The following is a 14237-nucleotide window of genomic DNA, read 5'->3' on the forward strand; positions in this document are numbered from 1 at the left end:
GGGAAAACACCAATATCAGCTCTGTGATTATGCAAGGAAGTCCTGAACCGGCTATAGAATAGAGCAGCTGATTTGAGTTTTCTGCTTTAAGACAGAGACACCTGGAAGGATATGAAAGTGGTCTCATATCAGCAGTGACTTCTGGCTTCTGGAAGAAGCAATAGTCATGCCTCTCTGAAAAGGTATCCCCTGCACCCTGGTGTCAACAATGACTGTGTACATTTGAAAAAAGAGCCAAATAGAACTTTTAGAAAAGACAAAATATTTAGACCTTGAGGATTTCCATAGATTAGGATGAAACTGATATGAGCTCACAAAGATTATCCTCATGAGTGGCACAAAGAAACAAAACACAAAGAAACAAACCACCATGAGTGAGGAAGCAGAAAAACAACATTTAAATCCTCAAGAATTCCAGAAATTGGAATTATCAAATACAGACTATTTAAATAACTATAACTATGTATTAAAGGTTTAATTCATTCACAGGAGCCAGGACAGTTTCTACCAGCAAGCTATTCAAGTATTTGCCTCACTGGATTAAAAAAAAAAAAAAAAAAGGCTTTCATAGGTTATCCAAAATGATTTTTAAAGAACCAAACAGAGGGCGCCTGGGTGGCTCAGTCGGTTAAGCGACTGCCTTCGGCTCAGGTCATGATCCTGGAGTCCCAGGATCGAGTCCCGCATCGGGCTCCCTGCTCAGCAGAGAGCCTGCTTCTCTCTCTAACCCTCCTCCCTCTCATGCTCTCTGTCTCTCATTCTCTCTCTCGCAAATAAATAAAATCTTAAAAAAAAAAAAAAAGAACCAAACAGAACTTTTAGAAACTAAATACATACTTGTTGGATTAAAGACTCAAGAGGTAGTTTACATAGCAGATTAGGAACCCCTGAAGAAAGAATTAATAAGCTAGAATGATATATAAAGAAATTACTTAGGATGCCATACAAATCAAAGGATTTGAAAAACATGAAAAAAATGTTATTTGAAAACATGAAAGAGAAATTAAGCAATTCAGAGTAAGATTTTTTTTTAAAAGACTATTTGAGAGAGAGACAGAGTGTGTGTAGGCTTGTGAGTGCTGAGGGTAATTGTCCAGAGAAAAAGGGAGCTCTGAGCCACTAGCAGTCAACACATAAGTTGGGGAATGGATGTACCAGGTAGTAATGGAGATCTGGGTGGGCACCAACAGCATCCACCACAGCAGAGTCCTCGGAGCAATAATGGAAATCAGAAGGCAGGGGAATAATATCTTCAAAGTACTGAGGAAAAAAATAACTGGCAATTTAGAACTGTGTGCCCAGCCAGACTGTCTTTTAAGAATGGGGATGAAGGGGCGCCTGGGTGGCTCAGTTGGTTAAGCGACTACCTTCGGCTCAGGTCATGATCCTGGAGTCCCAGGATCGAGTCCCGCATCGGGCTCCCTGCTCTGCAGGGAGCCTGCTTCTCCCTCTGACCCTCCCCCCTCTCATGTGCTCTGTCTCTCTCATTCTCTCTGTCTCAGATAAATAAATAAAATCTTAAAAAAAAAAAAAAAAGAATGGGGATGAAGGGGCGCCTGGGTGGCTCAGATGGTTAAGCGTCTGCCTTCAGCTCGGGTCATGATCCCAGCAACCTGGGATAGAGCCCCGCATCAGGCTCCCGGCTCAGCGGGGAGCCTGCTTTTCCCTCTCCCTCTGCCTCTCTCCCTGCTCATGCTCTCTCTCTCTCTCTGTATTTCTGTGTCTGAAATGAATAAATAAAATCTTTAAAAAAAAAAGAATGGGGATGAAAATCAAAAACTAATGATGTAATGTATGGTGATTAACATAACAATAAAAATTAAAAAAAAAAAGAATGGGAATGAAAGAAAGTATTCCTGAGTAAATAAAAACTGAGTTTACAATCACAGACTTCATTAAAATGACTTCTAAAGTTTTCAGGAGGAAGGAAAATGCTCCCAGGAGGAATATCTAAAATGCCAGCAGGAATAGTGGCAATGAAACTGGTAAATATGTAGGTAAATCTAAATAAATATTGTCTAAATAGAAAAACAAGAATAGAAATAAAGTCTTGGGCACCATCTTCTCAAAAGTGATTGATGTAGAAGAAAATATTACAGTTCCTAAGAGGATGGAGATACCTGGAACACCCCAGAAGCCAAAGTGGTTGATCAAACTGTCAAATTCACGTGAACACTGTGGTAACTTCCTGGGCAACAGAGGGGGAGCAGGTCTCGGTGAGGGTGTGGGACAGAGCAGACGACAGCTAAGACGAGAAGAGGGTTGGGCACTAGGGGCTGGAGAGAGGGTGGACTACCATCTTTCTGTGTGTCCTTTGCTGTTCCTTACATTTCACTGGTAGACCATTTCACTCCCACTTACACACACACACACACACACACACAAGTAGTAGCCAGTCCATCACTACTGCCTGAACCTGACTAGAATGAGGCATGGTTAACTCAGTTTCTTTTTTTTTTAGATTTTATTTATTTATTTGAGAGACAGAGAGCATGAGAGGGAGGAGGGTCAGAGGGAGAAGCAGACCCCCTGCTGAGCAGGGAGCCCGATGCGGGACTCGATCCCGGGACTCCAGGATCATGACCTGAGCCGAAGGCAGTCGCTTAACCAACTGAGCCACCCAGGCGCCCCTGGTTAACTCAGTTTCTGGCAGGCTGGCCGGCCCTAAGTGATCTCACTTTTGCCATCTCTCTCCATACCTCCAAGGATGAGGTGGGTACAAGCTAACGAGAACAGTGTTTTGACAATAAGCAGGGCCAGGACAGTGATAGAGAGTGTAACACAGCAGCTGTCTCCACTCTGGTAGCTCTCCACACCTTTCCCTCCCAATTCATCCCACAGAACACAGTTTTTTAGGCTTTTTTCTCAGGTATTTGTCACCAGGACAGAGACCAAAACCCCTAGGGGAGTAAGAGTTCATTCAGAAAAAGAAGACGCCATCTTAAGAGTACAGCTACAGTAAAGGAAAACATTCAATTGAACAACTTGTATCAAAGCACACATGGGGGGGGTCATCAGTTACTGCGACATGACCAAACCTGTCCGGATTCACGGACCCAGGAGGGAAACAAATAGAAGGGGGAAATATTTTGGTGAAATCCTGACTAAAAACCACTATAATTGAGAACTATGTAAGACCTTAGATTGAAAGGGAGATTTAAAAAAATACCTAGTCATATTATAGTGAAATTTAAGAACATCAGTCACAAAGAGAAATTTCTGTAAGTTTCCAGAGACAAAAAGCAGATGTCTCATGATATTAAAGGAGAACAAAGTCAGAGGGCCGATACTACCCAAACTCAAGACTTACTATACAGCTATAATAGTCAAGACAGTGTGGTATTGGTAAAAGAATAGACAAGTATCAATGGAACAGAATAGGGAGCCCAGAAATAGAACCACGTAAATATAGTCAAGTGATCTTTGACACAGGAACAAAGGCAACACAAAGGAGAGAAGACAGTCTCTTCAACAATGGTGCTGGAACAACTGGACATTCATGTGGGGAAAAAAATGAATTTAGACACTGACCTTATACCATTCACAGAAATTAATTCAAAGTAGTTCACAGACCTAATGTAAGACACAGAACTATGAAACTTCTAGAATATAACATAGCAGAAAACATAGATGACTTTGGGTTTGGTGATGACTTTTTAGATACAACACCAAAGGCAAAATCCATTAAAGAGAGAATTAAAAGGCTGGATTTATTAAAATAAAAAACTTCTGCTCTGTAAAAGACACTATCAAGAGAAGGAGAAGATAAATGACAGACTGGGAGAAAATATTTTCAAAAGACACATCTAATAACAAACTGTTACCAAGATATACCAAGAACTCTTAAAACTGAACAATAAGAAAACAAATGACCCAATTAAGATATGGGCAAAAACCTTCACAGATACCTCATCAAAGAAGACATACAGATGACAAATAAGTATATAAAACGATGATCCATGGGGCACCTGGGTAGCTCAGTCGGTTAAGCGTCCAACTCTTGGTTTCAGCTCACATCATGATCTCATGGTCATGAGATCGAGCCCCTGTGTTGGGCTCCCCGCTCAGTGCAGAGTCTTGCTTTAGATTCTCTCTCCCTCTCCCTCTGCCCCTCCTGCTAATGCTTTCTCTCTCTCTCTGAAATAAATAAATCTTTAAAACAACAACAATGAGATACCACAATACACCTATTAGAATGGCCAACATTCAGAACACTGACACCACCAAATACTGGTGAGGATGCAGAGCAACAGAAACTCTCATTCTTTGCTGGTGAGGATGCAAAATGGTACAGCCACTTTTGAAGACAGTGCAACAGTTTCTTAAAAAAACTAAATATATCCTTACCATACAATCCAGCAATCCCACTCCTTGATATCTACCCAGGAGTTGAAAACCTAACTCCACCCAAAAACCTGCACACAGATGTTTATAGCAGTTTTATTCACAACTGCCAAAACTTGGAAGCAACCAAGATGTCCTTCAATAGATGAATGGATAAATAAACAGATACATCCAGACAATGGAATATTATTCAATGCTAAAAAGAAATGAGCCCTGAAAAGACATGGAGGAACCTTAAATATGTATTATTAAGTGAAAGAAGCCAATCTGAGAAGGCTATATGTTGTATGATTTGAACCATGTGACATTCTGGAAAAGTCAAAATTATGGAGATAGTGAAAAATATCAGGGGTTTCCAGGGGTTTGTGGTGGGGGAGGGTGGGATGAATAGGAGGAGCACAGAGGACCTGGGGGCATTGAAATTACTCTGGATGATATTATAATGGTGGATACATGCCATTACACATTTGTCCAAACCAAAAGACTATACAACATTGAGAGTAAACCCTAATGTAAACCATGGACTTCAGATGATTATGATGTGTCAATGTGGGTTCATCAACTGTAACGAATGGGGAATGTTGATAAAGGAGGAAGCTGTGCATGTGTAGGGGCAGGGGTACAGGAGAAATCTCTGTACTTTCAATTTTGCTGGGAACCTGAAACTTCTCTAAAAAATATAATGCAATGCAGTATAATACGGTACCATATAATACAACACAATACACAGGTCCCACCTAGAAAAACAGCAGATGTCTACAAAAGAATAAAATGATAAGAACCATTGGAGGCAAGAAGAAAATGGAATAATATTTTTCAAGTGTTTAAGGAAAAGAACTTCCTTGAAGGAAAGTGACTGAATTTCATGTTCTGTTAAATTAATATTTAAACACAGGGGTAAAATAAATCTGTGATATTATGAGGCATGTATAGCAATTAGAAGGTTTACCACACAGAGACCCATCTTGAAAATATTATTGTAGGAAGTTATTCAGCAAGAAGAGAAATGAATCCAGGAAAATGCCATGAGCTAAGGAAAATAAGAATGAGTAAAGTATGTTTGTAAAGTTTATCATTGTCTAAATAAGCAAGTATCAGAACAAACAATGTATATAATAACAATACAGAATTAAAATACTAGAGAATGTGCTAAGGTATTTTCTTGTTCAGTAGGATAGTATATGTATGATAAGAAGCATAATAAACTGATAGGAAAAAATAAAATGAGCTAGAAGCAACATCCAAAATAAAATAGATATATAATTAGTGAGAAAAAAATTAACCTAGCTAATGGAAAATAGGAAAGGAGATATAAAGAAATAATCAATGTGAAAAAAAGATGATTGAAGTGTCTAAATATAGAAAATAATTGCATTTAATGTAAATGAGTTAGCAGCACTTCTGGAATGGAAGCATAAGGATCTCAGAAAATCCACTCCTTCATAAAGGCAATGAGAACACTGGCAAAAATTGTCAAAATCAACTTTGTTTCAGAATTCTTTAAATTAACCAAAGAAAAGCTTGCAATAATCTTCAAAGTGTCTGTTCAAGAAAAACAGCTGAATCTTAATAAGAACAGTGAGCTTTGTGATGCTTTAACTTGCTCTATTCCCATCCCCCTCTCCCAGCTCCCCTTGAAAAACAACAGCTTCGCAACCACGGTTTGCTGTGAAAAGTAGCAATCAAGTTGACGCCAGTGGCAGAATGGGTTTGGAGCTCTTCCAGAAAAGTCCCATCCCCAGAGAACTGCCCTTATTTGACTTGTCTAACGTCTTCCTTGGAAAGCTCCATTCTCAAGTCTTGGCTTTATTTGACCTGACTCAGAGCTTACTCTATAAAAACAGGGCATTTGTCGAAACAATCAGTGGCAACTCTTTTAACACTATGATTGCCCGAGGTAGTGATGCAAGTTTGGGGTAATAAGAGGCTGACCAAAAAAATTTAAAAAGGAAAAACTGAGGAATGAGATGTCCTTGTTGTGTGTGTGGGAAGCTCCAAAATATTCCTGGAAATCCAGAAGGCCATGTGCATGTGTGGGGCTGTAGGCATGCACAAGAAAGACCCAAGAAGGCCCTAATATCTATCTCTGGTTGATCTTGAGCCTCTGCACAAGCAGCAGGGGAAGGCCAAGATAGTGCTGTCCACTGTGTGGCTGAGTGTTGGAGCCAACATTGACACAGAGCCCCTCAGCAAAGTCTGAGAGACTTACTCGTTCCAGGCAGTTAAGGAAACCTGTGTAATCATTAGCTAACTTTTACTCAAGCAACCAAGCAGAGACTTAATCACACACAACAAAGAATACAGATTTCACAGCATTAGTTCAGAAAAGTAACCATGTGATCCAGCAATTCTACTCCTAGGTATATACCCAAGAGAAATGAAAATATGTTCACAAAACTTGTACATGAATGTTTACAGCAGCGTTATCCATGATAGCCAAAAAGCAGAAACAACCTAAATTCCATTAACTGGGGGAAGGATAAACAAATTGTAGTATATCCACACAGTGGAATTTTTTTTTAAATTTTATTTTATTAGGTTAATCACCATACATTACATCATTAGTTTTTGATGTAGTGTTCCATGATTCATTGTTTGTGTATATCACTCAGTGCTCCATGCAATATGTGCCCTCTTTAATACCCATCACCAGGCTAACCCATCCCCCCATCCACCTCCCCTCTAGAACCCTCAGTTTGTTTCTCAGAGTCCATAGTCTCTCATGGTTCGTCTCCCCCTCCGATTTCCCCCCCTTCATTTTTCCCTTCCTACTATCTTCTTCTTCTTCTTTTTTTTAACATATAATGTATTATTTGTTTCAGAGGTACAGGTCTGTGATTCATCAGTCTTACACAATTCACAGCGCTCACCATGGCACATACCCTCCCCAATGTCTATCACCCAGCCACCCCATCCCTTCCACCCCCCACCACTCTACCAACCCTCAGTTGGTTTCCTGAGATTAAGAATTCCTCATATCTGTGAGATCATATGATACATGTCTTTCTCTGATTGACTTATTTCACTTAGCATAATACCCTCTAGTTCCATCCACGTCATTGCAAATGGCAAGATTTCGGGGTTTTTTGATGACTACATAATATTCCATTGTATATATATACCACATCTTCTTTATCCATTCATCTGTTGATGGACATCTTGGCTCTGTCCATAGTTTGGCTATTGTGGACATTGCTGCTATAAACACTGGGGTGCACATACCCCTTTGGATCACTACATTTATATCTTTGGGGTAAATACCCAGTAGCACAATTGCTGGGTCATACAGTAGCTCTATTTTCAACTTTTTGAGGAACCTCCATACCGTTTTCCAGAGTGGCTGCTCCAGCTTGCATTCCCACCAACAGTGTAGGAGGGTTCCCCTTTCTCTGTATTCTTGCCAACATCTGTCATTTCCTGACTTGTTAATTTTAGCCATTCTGACTGGTGTGAGGTGGTATCTCATTGAGGTTTTGATTTGGATTTCCCTGATGCAGAGCGACATTGAGCACTTTTTCATGTGTCTATTGGCCATTTGGATGTCTTCTTTGGAAAAATATCTGTTCATGTCTTCTGCCCATTTCTTGATTGGATTGTTTGTTCTCTGGGTGTTGAGTTTGATAAGTTCTTTACAGACTTTGGATACTAACCCTTTATCTGATATTTCATTTGCAAATATCTTCTCCCATTCTGTTGATTGTATTTTGGTTTTGTTGACTGTTTCCTTTGCTGTGCAAAAGCTTTTTATTTGATAAAGTCCCAATGGATCATTTTTGCCCTTGCTTCCCTTGCCTTTGGCAATGTTTCTAGGAAGAAGTTGCTGTGGCTGAGGTCGAAGAGGTTGCTGCCTGTGTTCTCCTCTAGGATTTTGATGGACTTCTGTCTCACATTCAGGTCTTTCAACCATTTTGAGTCTATTTTTGTGTGTGGTGTAAGGAAATGGTCCAGTTTCATTCTTCTGCATGTGGCTGTCCAATTTTCCCACCACCATTTGTTGAAGAGACTGTCTTTTTTCCATTGGACATTCTTTCCTGCTTTGTCAAAGATTAGTTGACCATAGAGTTGAGGGTCCATTTCTGGGCTCTCTATTCTGTTCCATTGATCTATGTGCCTGTTTTTGTGCCAGTACCATACTGTCTTGATGATGACAGCTTTGTAATAGAGCTTGAAGTCCAGAATTGTGATACCACCAGCTTTGCGCTTCTTTTTCAACATTCCTCCGGCTATTCGGGGTCTTTTCTTGTTCCATACAAATTTTAGGATTATTTGTTCCATTTCTTTGAAAAAAGTTGATGGTATTTTGATAGGGATTGCATTAAATGTGTAGATTGCTCTAGGTAGCATTGACATCTTCACAATATTTGTTTTTCCAATCCATGAGCATGGAACGTTTTTCCATTTCCTTGTGTCTTCCTCAATTTCTTTCATGAGTATTTTATAGTTTTCTGAGTACAGATTCTTTGCCTCTTTGGTTAGATTTATTCCTAGGTATCTTATGGTTTTGGGTGCAATTGTAAACGGGATCAACTCCTTAATTTCTCTCTTCTGTCTTGTTGGTGTATAGAAATGCAACTGATTTCTGTGCATTGATTTTATATCCTGCCACTTTACTGAATTCCCACACAGTGGAATATTAATCAGCAATAAAAAGGAATGACATACTGATCCATGCTACAACATGGCTGAATCTTGAAAACGTTATGCTAGGTGAAAGAAGCCAGTCTTTAAAAACTATATATTGAAAAAAATTTTTTTAAAAACTATATATTGTACTATTCCATTTATATGAGATACCCAGAATAGACAACTGTATAAAGACAGAGTAGATTAGTGATTCCCAGGGACTGTGTGGGTGGTGATGGGGACTGGGGAATGACTGCTAATAGGTACAAGGTTTCTTTTGGGGTGATGAAAGTATTCTAAAATTAGATAATGGGGCTGAATACACAGCTCTGTGAATGTAGTAATAGCTACTGACTTGTACATCATCATGAAATTTGAAATTTGGTAACAAAATGATAGTTAAAAAATCCCTTATACGTTCAAACTATAAAGCATGCTATCAGATAAGCCTTGGGTTGAAGAGGAAATCATTTGGGAAATTATAAAATATTTAGAATTGAATAACAATGAAAGCACAATGTGCGTCATCGCTAAAACAATACTAAGAATAAAACACAGATCTTTAGGGGCGCCTGGGTAGCTCAGTTGGTTAAGCATCTGCCTTCGACTCAGGTCATGATCCCAGGGTCCTGGGATCGAGCCCCACATCGGGCTCCCTGCTTCTCCCTCTGCCTGCTGCTCCCCCTGCTTGTGTTCTCTCTCTCCCTCTGTCAAATAAATAAATAAAATCTTAAAAAAAAAACCAAACACAGATCTTTAAATATTTTTTCATAAAACAAGAAAGAATGTTTTTCTTAATGTTTTTCATAAAACAAAAAAGAATGAAAAATGAACTAATGATTCAAATGAATAATGAGAAAAAGGACAACAGAGTAAGTACTCCCTCATGAGGAAATAATAACGATAAGGAAAGAAAAGAATGAATTTGGGGGTAGGGCAATGGAGAGCTACAAGGGGAAAAAAAAAAGGACTCAAAAACTTGTTCCTTGAAATGATGAGTAAGATACATAAACCTCTAACAAAATCTGACCAAGAAAAATTCTCAAATAAACACTAGTAAGAACAGACACAACAGAGATTTTAAAAATAAAACGACATTTGAATGACATGTCAGTAAACTTAGATGACATGTAAATTTTTTAAAAACATCAAGATACTGAAATTGGTAAAAAGGAACAGAAATTTGTAAAGACCAATGCCCATTTAAAAAATTGAAACCCTAGGGGCGCCTGGGTGGCTCAGTTGGTTAAGCGACTGCCTTCGGCTCAGGTCATGATCCTGGAGTCCCGGGATCAAGTCCCGCATCGGGCTCCCTGCTCGGCGGGGAGTCTGCTTCTCCCTCTCCCACTCCCCGCTTGTGTTCCCTCTCTCGCTGTGTCTTTCTCTGTCAAATAAATAAATAGAATCTAAAAAAAAAAAAATTGAAACCCTAATCCTACATCTTCCCCACCAAAAAAGTCCTAGCCTCACATAACTTTACAAAAGAGTTTAACCAATCTTTCAAAGGATTGATAATACCTGCCTTGCACAAGATCTCCAGAAGACAGAAAAAGAGAGAATGCCTCTCAACTCATTTTATGAAGCTATATAACCTTAATTTGAAAGCTGGATAAGGACTGTACAAGAAAAGTATAGATCCATTTCATTTATGGACATAAATCTAAAAATTCCCGGAATTCTCAACAAATTCTGCAACAGAATTCAAGCAGTTTAACCCTTTGTGTTCAGGGGTCCCCAAGACCACCCTCTGGTTCAATTACAGTTGAAAGGATACAGTTGAAAAGACATTACAGTGAAAGGATACAGACTGAAATCAGAAGAGGAAAGGGGCATAAGGCAGGATGTAGGAGAGACCAAGAGCAAGCCTCCAACTGTCCTCACCCAATGGGGTTTATAGATACTGCTTAATGCTCGCAGGAGAAATGGGTGGCAAAATGGAGAAACACTCACCCAGCATTGACGTCCAGGGCTTTTATTGGTGGTTGATCATATTGGCACAACTGACAGACCCTTGTGGGCCGACCTTCAGTCTCCAAACCCTCCGGAGGTCAAACAGATGCCACATGGCCCAAGGTTTCCACCAGCATCACATTGCTAGCATGAATTATCCGGTGTGGCCCAAAGCTTCAGGTAAACAAGATCTCTCTCAACAGGCAGGATATTCCAAGGGCTTAGGAGTTACCTACCTACCAGGAGCCAGGCAAGACACAAACTTTCATTTGAAGTGCAGGATATGGACAACTCAGACCTGCTGAGTCAATTTTTTACTGCACAGCATCTTAATGGACTAAAGTAGAAAGATCACATGATTTCTCGTTAAACCTTGAAAAGGCATCTGATACAGTTCAACATCTATTTTTTTAAAAAGAAAAAAATTTAAAGATTTATTTGATGTCTGCAAAGTCAAGATACTAACCTTCTGTCAATTTTTGCTCAAAGGTGGGCATGGGTTGTGTAAAGAATATGGTGCTGTCGCAGCGGTTTCTCAGGGTTGGTGGGAATCATGGTGGTAGCCCTGGACAGTGAGGTTTGGAGAGCACGGGCTCCCTCAAGCCTCTCTGTCTGCCCTTAGCTTGGGAAGGAGGAGGCCTGTGGGCTTTGCAGAGAGACCTGGGCCTGAACCTAAATGTTTAACCACTGGTTCTCTTAGGAAAAAAAAGTATGCTTATATCTGTATGTAAGTTTGTTATAAATTTTACGGACATAAAGGATGTGTGGTAAAAAATTTACAAATTACAGGGGCGCCTGGGTGGCTCAGTCATTAAGCGTCTGCCTTCGGCTCAGGTCATGATCCCAGAGTCCCGGGATCGAGTTCCGCATCAGGCTTCCTGCTTGGCGGGAAGCCTGCTTCTCCCGCTCCCACTCCCCATATAGCCAATTGATTCTCATAGGATGCTTTCACTGATTTTTGCCACATACTTTTCTGCAGCCCACCTATATCTGCAATTGATGAACAGGATCATTTGGACATGAATGTTGGTAATATTTTCCTTTAAGTTAAGGAGGAAGATAAAAGTGAAAAAACGAACACATATGTCAAAATTTGACTTGTTTGTCCATGACATGTGGAACTTGTTTTTGAACACTTCCTCAGTTTTTTGTGTTATTCACAATATTACTACTACAGGTACAACACATACTTTTATATTTAACCTTCACTTCAACATTTTCTCCATCACTTTCGTAAATCTAGAACAGGGGCTGGCAAATTGTGGGCTATGGCCAAATCTGGCCCTCTAGCCTATTTTTGTAAATAAAGCTTTATTGGAATACAGCCTGCCCATTCATCTATGCTTTTGCCTATGTCTGCTTTTATGCTCCAACAGCAGGGTCGACTAGTTGCAACAGACTATGCAGTCCACAAAGCTGAAAAATATTTACTATTTTGGACTTTCTAGAAAAAGATTGCCAGCCCTGGTCTAGACAATTAACATAACAATAAATCAACCCCAGATATGTAGCATTTGGATTTCTTTTTTTTTTTTTTAAAGATTTTATTTATTTATTTGAGAGAGAGAATGAGAGAGAACAGGGTCAGAGGGAGAAGCAGACTCCCTGCCAAGCAGGGAGCCGGATGCGGGACTCGATCCCGGGACTCCAGGATCATGACCTGAGCCAAAGGCAGTCGCTTAACCAACTGAGCCACCCAGGCGCCCAGCATTTGGATTTCTGTAATGTAACTAGTTCCACCGCTGTTGATTTTCAGCTACCAAGGTGACGTCACTGTGCGTGTGGAATTGGGAAGAGATTATCAGAAGCGCACTGTATATATAAAATAGATACAGCCTCAGGAGAATAGATAATGGTAAAATGTAGAGAATTATTTAGAAAGTGATGTTTTGAACACTATTACCTCTGATGTTAACTTATTGTTCATATAATTTCTTAATTGTAAGTTTATATAATTTAACTTTTAATAACGGCTGGCGCACAGAATTCCTGAGAATTTAACAACCAGTTCTCATGAACTGGTTGAGAATGCCTCAGCACACGGCTGGCCTGAACTCCACCTAGCTGTATGAGCAAGGCCGAATCACTTCACACACCTCTCTCTCTCTCTCTCTCTCTCTCTCTCTCAGACAGGGGAAGCAACAGAATGCAAGCCAAGCTAAGGGAGCTGGGCACTAGGCCATGCTTCTCAAACTTGTCTCCCAGATACTGCTAACTGCTGAGTATCTGGGACTAGCCCACTCAGTTTACAAAGTCTTTGAAGCCTCTTGTTTTGTCTTTTAAAATGTATATAGTTTACACATTTTTATAATCAAATTTTGGGGAGGGGGAAGGAGAAAAACTTATAGGAATCTTGTGTTTTGTTTGTTGCAGGATGGCTCTGGCCTAGCCCGAGCGAGGGCAGACTGCCTATTCCAGTTCTCCCTTGCCCGCACAGCAGCTTCAAACAATCTTAGTCCTTAAGACCAGGCATGTTAAAAAAGGATGGGAGTACTGTTCGTTAGAGAATCCAAAAGAAAAAAATTCAAGTGGTACCAACTGCCCATCCCTTATTTGCCACCCCCAGAGTCAGGGTGAGATGCGCCCACAGGGTCAGCAGCCTGCTCCTTGGGTAGGGTGTCACTCCCCGGGTGTTAGAGATGCTTTTTGGAGCATGGCTCAGGTGTGTGGTCGCCAGCAGAAAGCCAGGGGACTCGGCCAGGATCACACGCAGTGTCTAACCAGAGTGGCCCCTCCATGCCCCATCCCTGTCCATCGGAGCAAGACTTGCTCCTCAGCTTCCCCTCCCCTCTCATTCTTCCTTCATTCTATCTAAGGGAGGGTGGGGGCGGGTTCCCTCTCTCCCTGGTTCATCTCCCCCCTCAGAGCAATAGAGGTGGAATTGGCATTAGCAGCTGAGCTCATCTACTTGGGCTTATCTACTTGTGCAGACAAGTTAAGGACATCTGAACATTTGAGTTCAGTTTTTCAACCTTGACACTATTGACATTTTGGATTAGATAATTCTTTGTTGTGATGGGCTACCCTGTGGCCTGTAGGGTATTGAGAAGTATGGTGGCCAGGAGCACCCCAGTAACACCCCACCAATTGTAATAATAAAAAAATGACTTCAGACATTGCCAAGTACCCCCTCAGAGCAAAACAGCCTGCAGTTGAGAATCACTGTTTTAGTTAAACCAGTAATCTCTGGTTCTTACCTCATTTTGAGCCAAAACTTGCACATCACTATGACTAAAATATCGATATAACTTTTATTTGTTTCCAAGAGAAGAAATATATAGCCTAGGTGTTATCACCCACCCCCCACAGCGCACACACTT

The 14237-nt window shown here is 40.5% G+C and overlaps 1 protein-coding gene across 7 annotated transcripts in view; it reads right to left on the reverse strand.

The window, feature by feature from the left end:
- Nucleotides 1–14237, reverse strand: part of DIO1 (iodothyronine deiodinase 1) — a 38483-nt gene that overhangs the window by 22788 nt on the left and 1458 nt on the right. The window contains exons 2-3 of one of the 7 annotated variants that reach the window (XM_064589103.1): nucleotides 10918–11153; nucleotides 3786–9674 (exon numbers count right to left, since the gene is read on the reverse strand). The exons of 3 other annotated variants lie outside the window; for them this stretch is intronic. In XM_064589103.1, coding sequence (XP_064445173.1) covers nucleotides 7367–8362 — 996 coding nt within the window. In that variant the 5' untranslated portion in view covers nucleotides 8363–9674; nucleotides 10918–11153 and the 3' untranslated portion in view covers nucleotides 3786–7366. Of the gene's footprint in view, nucleotides 1–3785; nucleotides 11255–14237 lie in introns of those variants that run through there. 3 more of the 7 variants (XR_010410937.1, XM_064589102.1, XM_064589104.1) reach the window with 3 other exon arrangements.

This window comes from Mirounga angustirostris, unplaced genomic scaffold (genome assembly GCF_029215605.1).
Source record: "Mirounga angustirostris isolate CCGP_5_RB_7025 unplaced genomic scaffold, mMirAng1.0.hap1 SCAF_4, whole genome shotgun sequence".
In the NCBI taxonomy this organism is placed as follows: Eukaryota; Metazoa; Chordata; class Mammalia; order Carnivora; family Phocidae; genus Mirounga; species Mirounga angustirostris.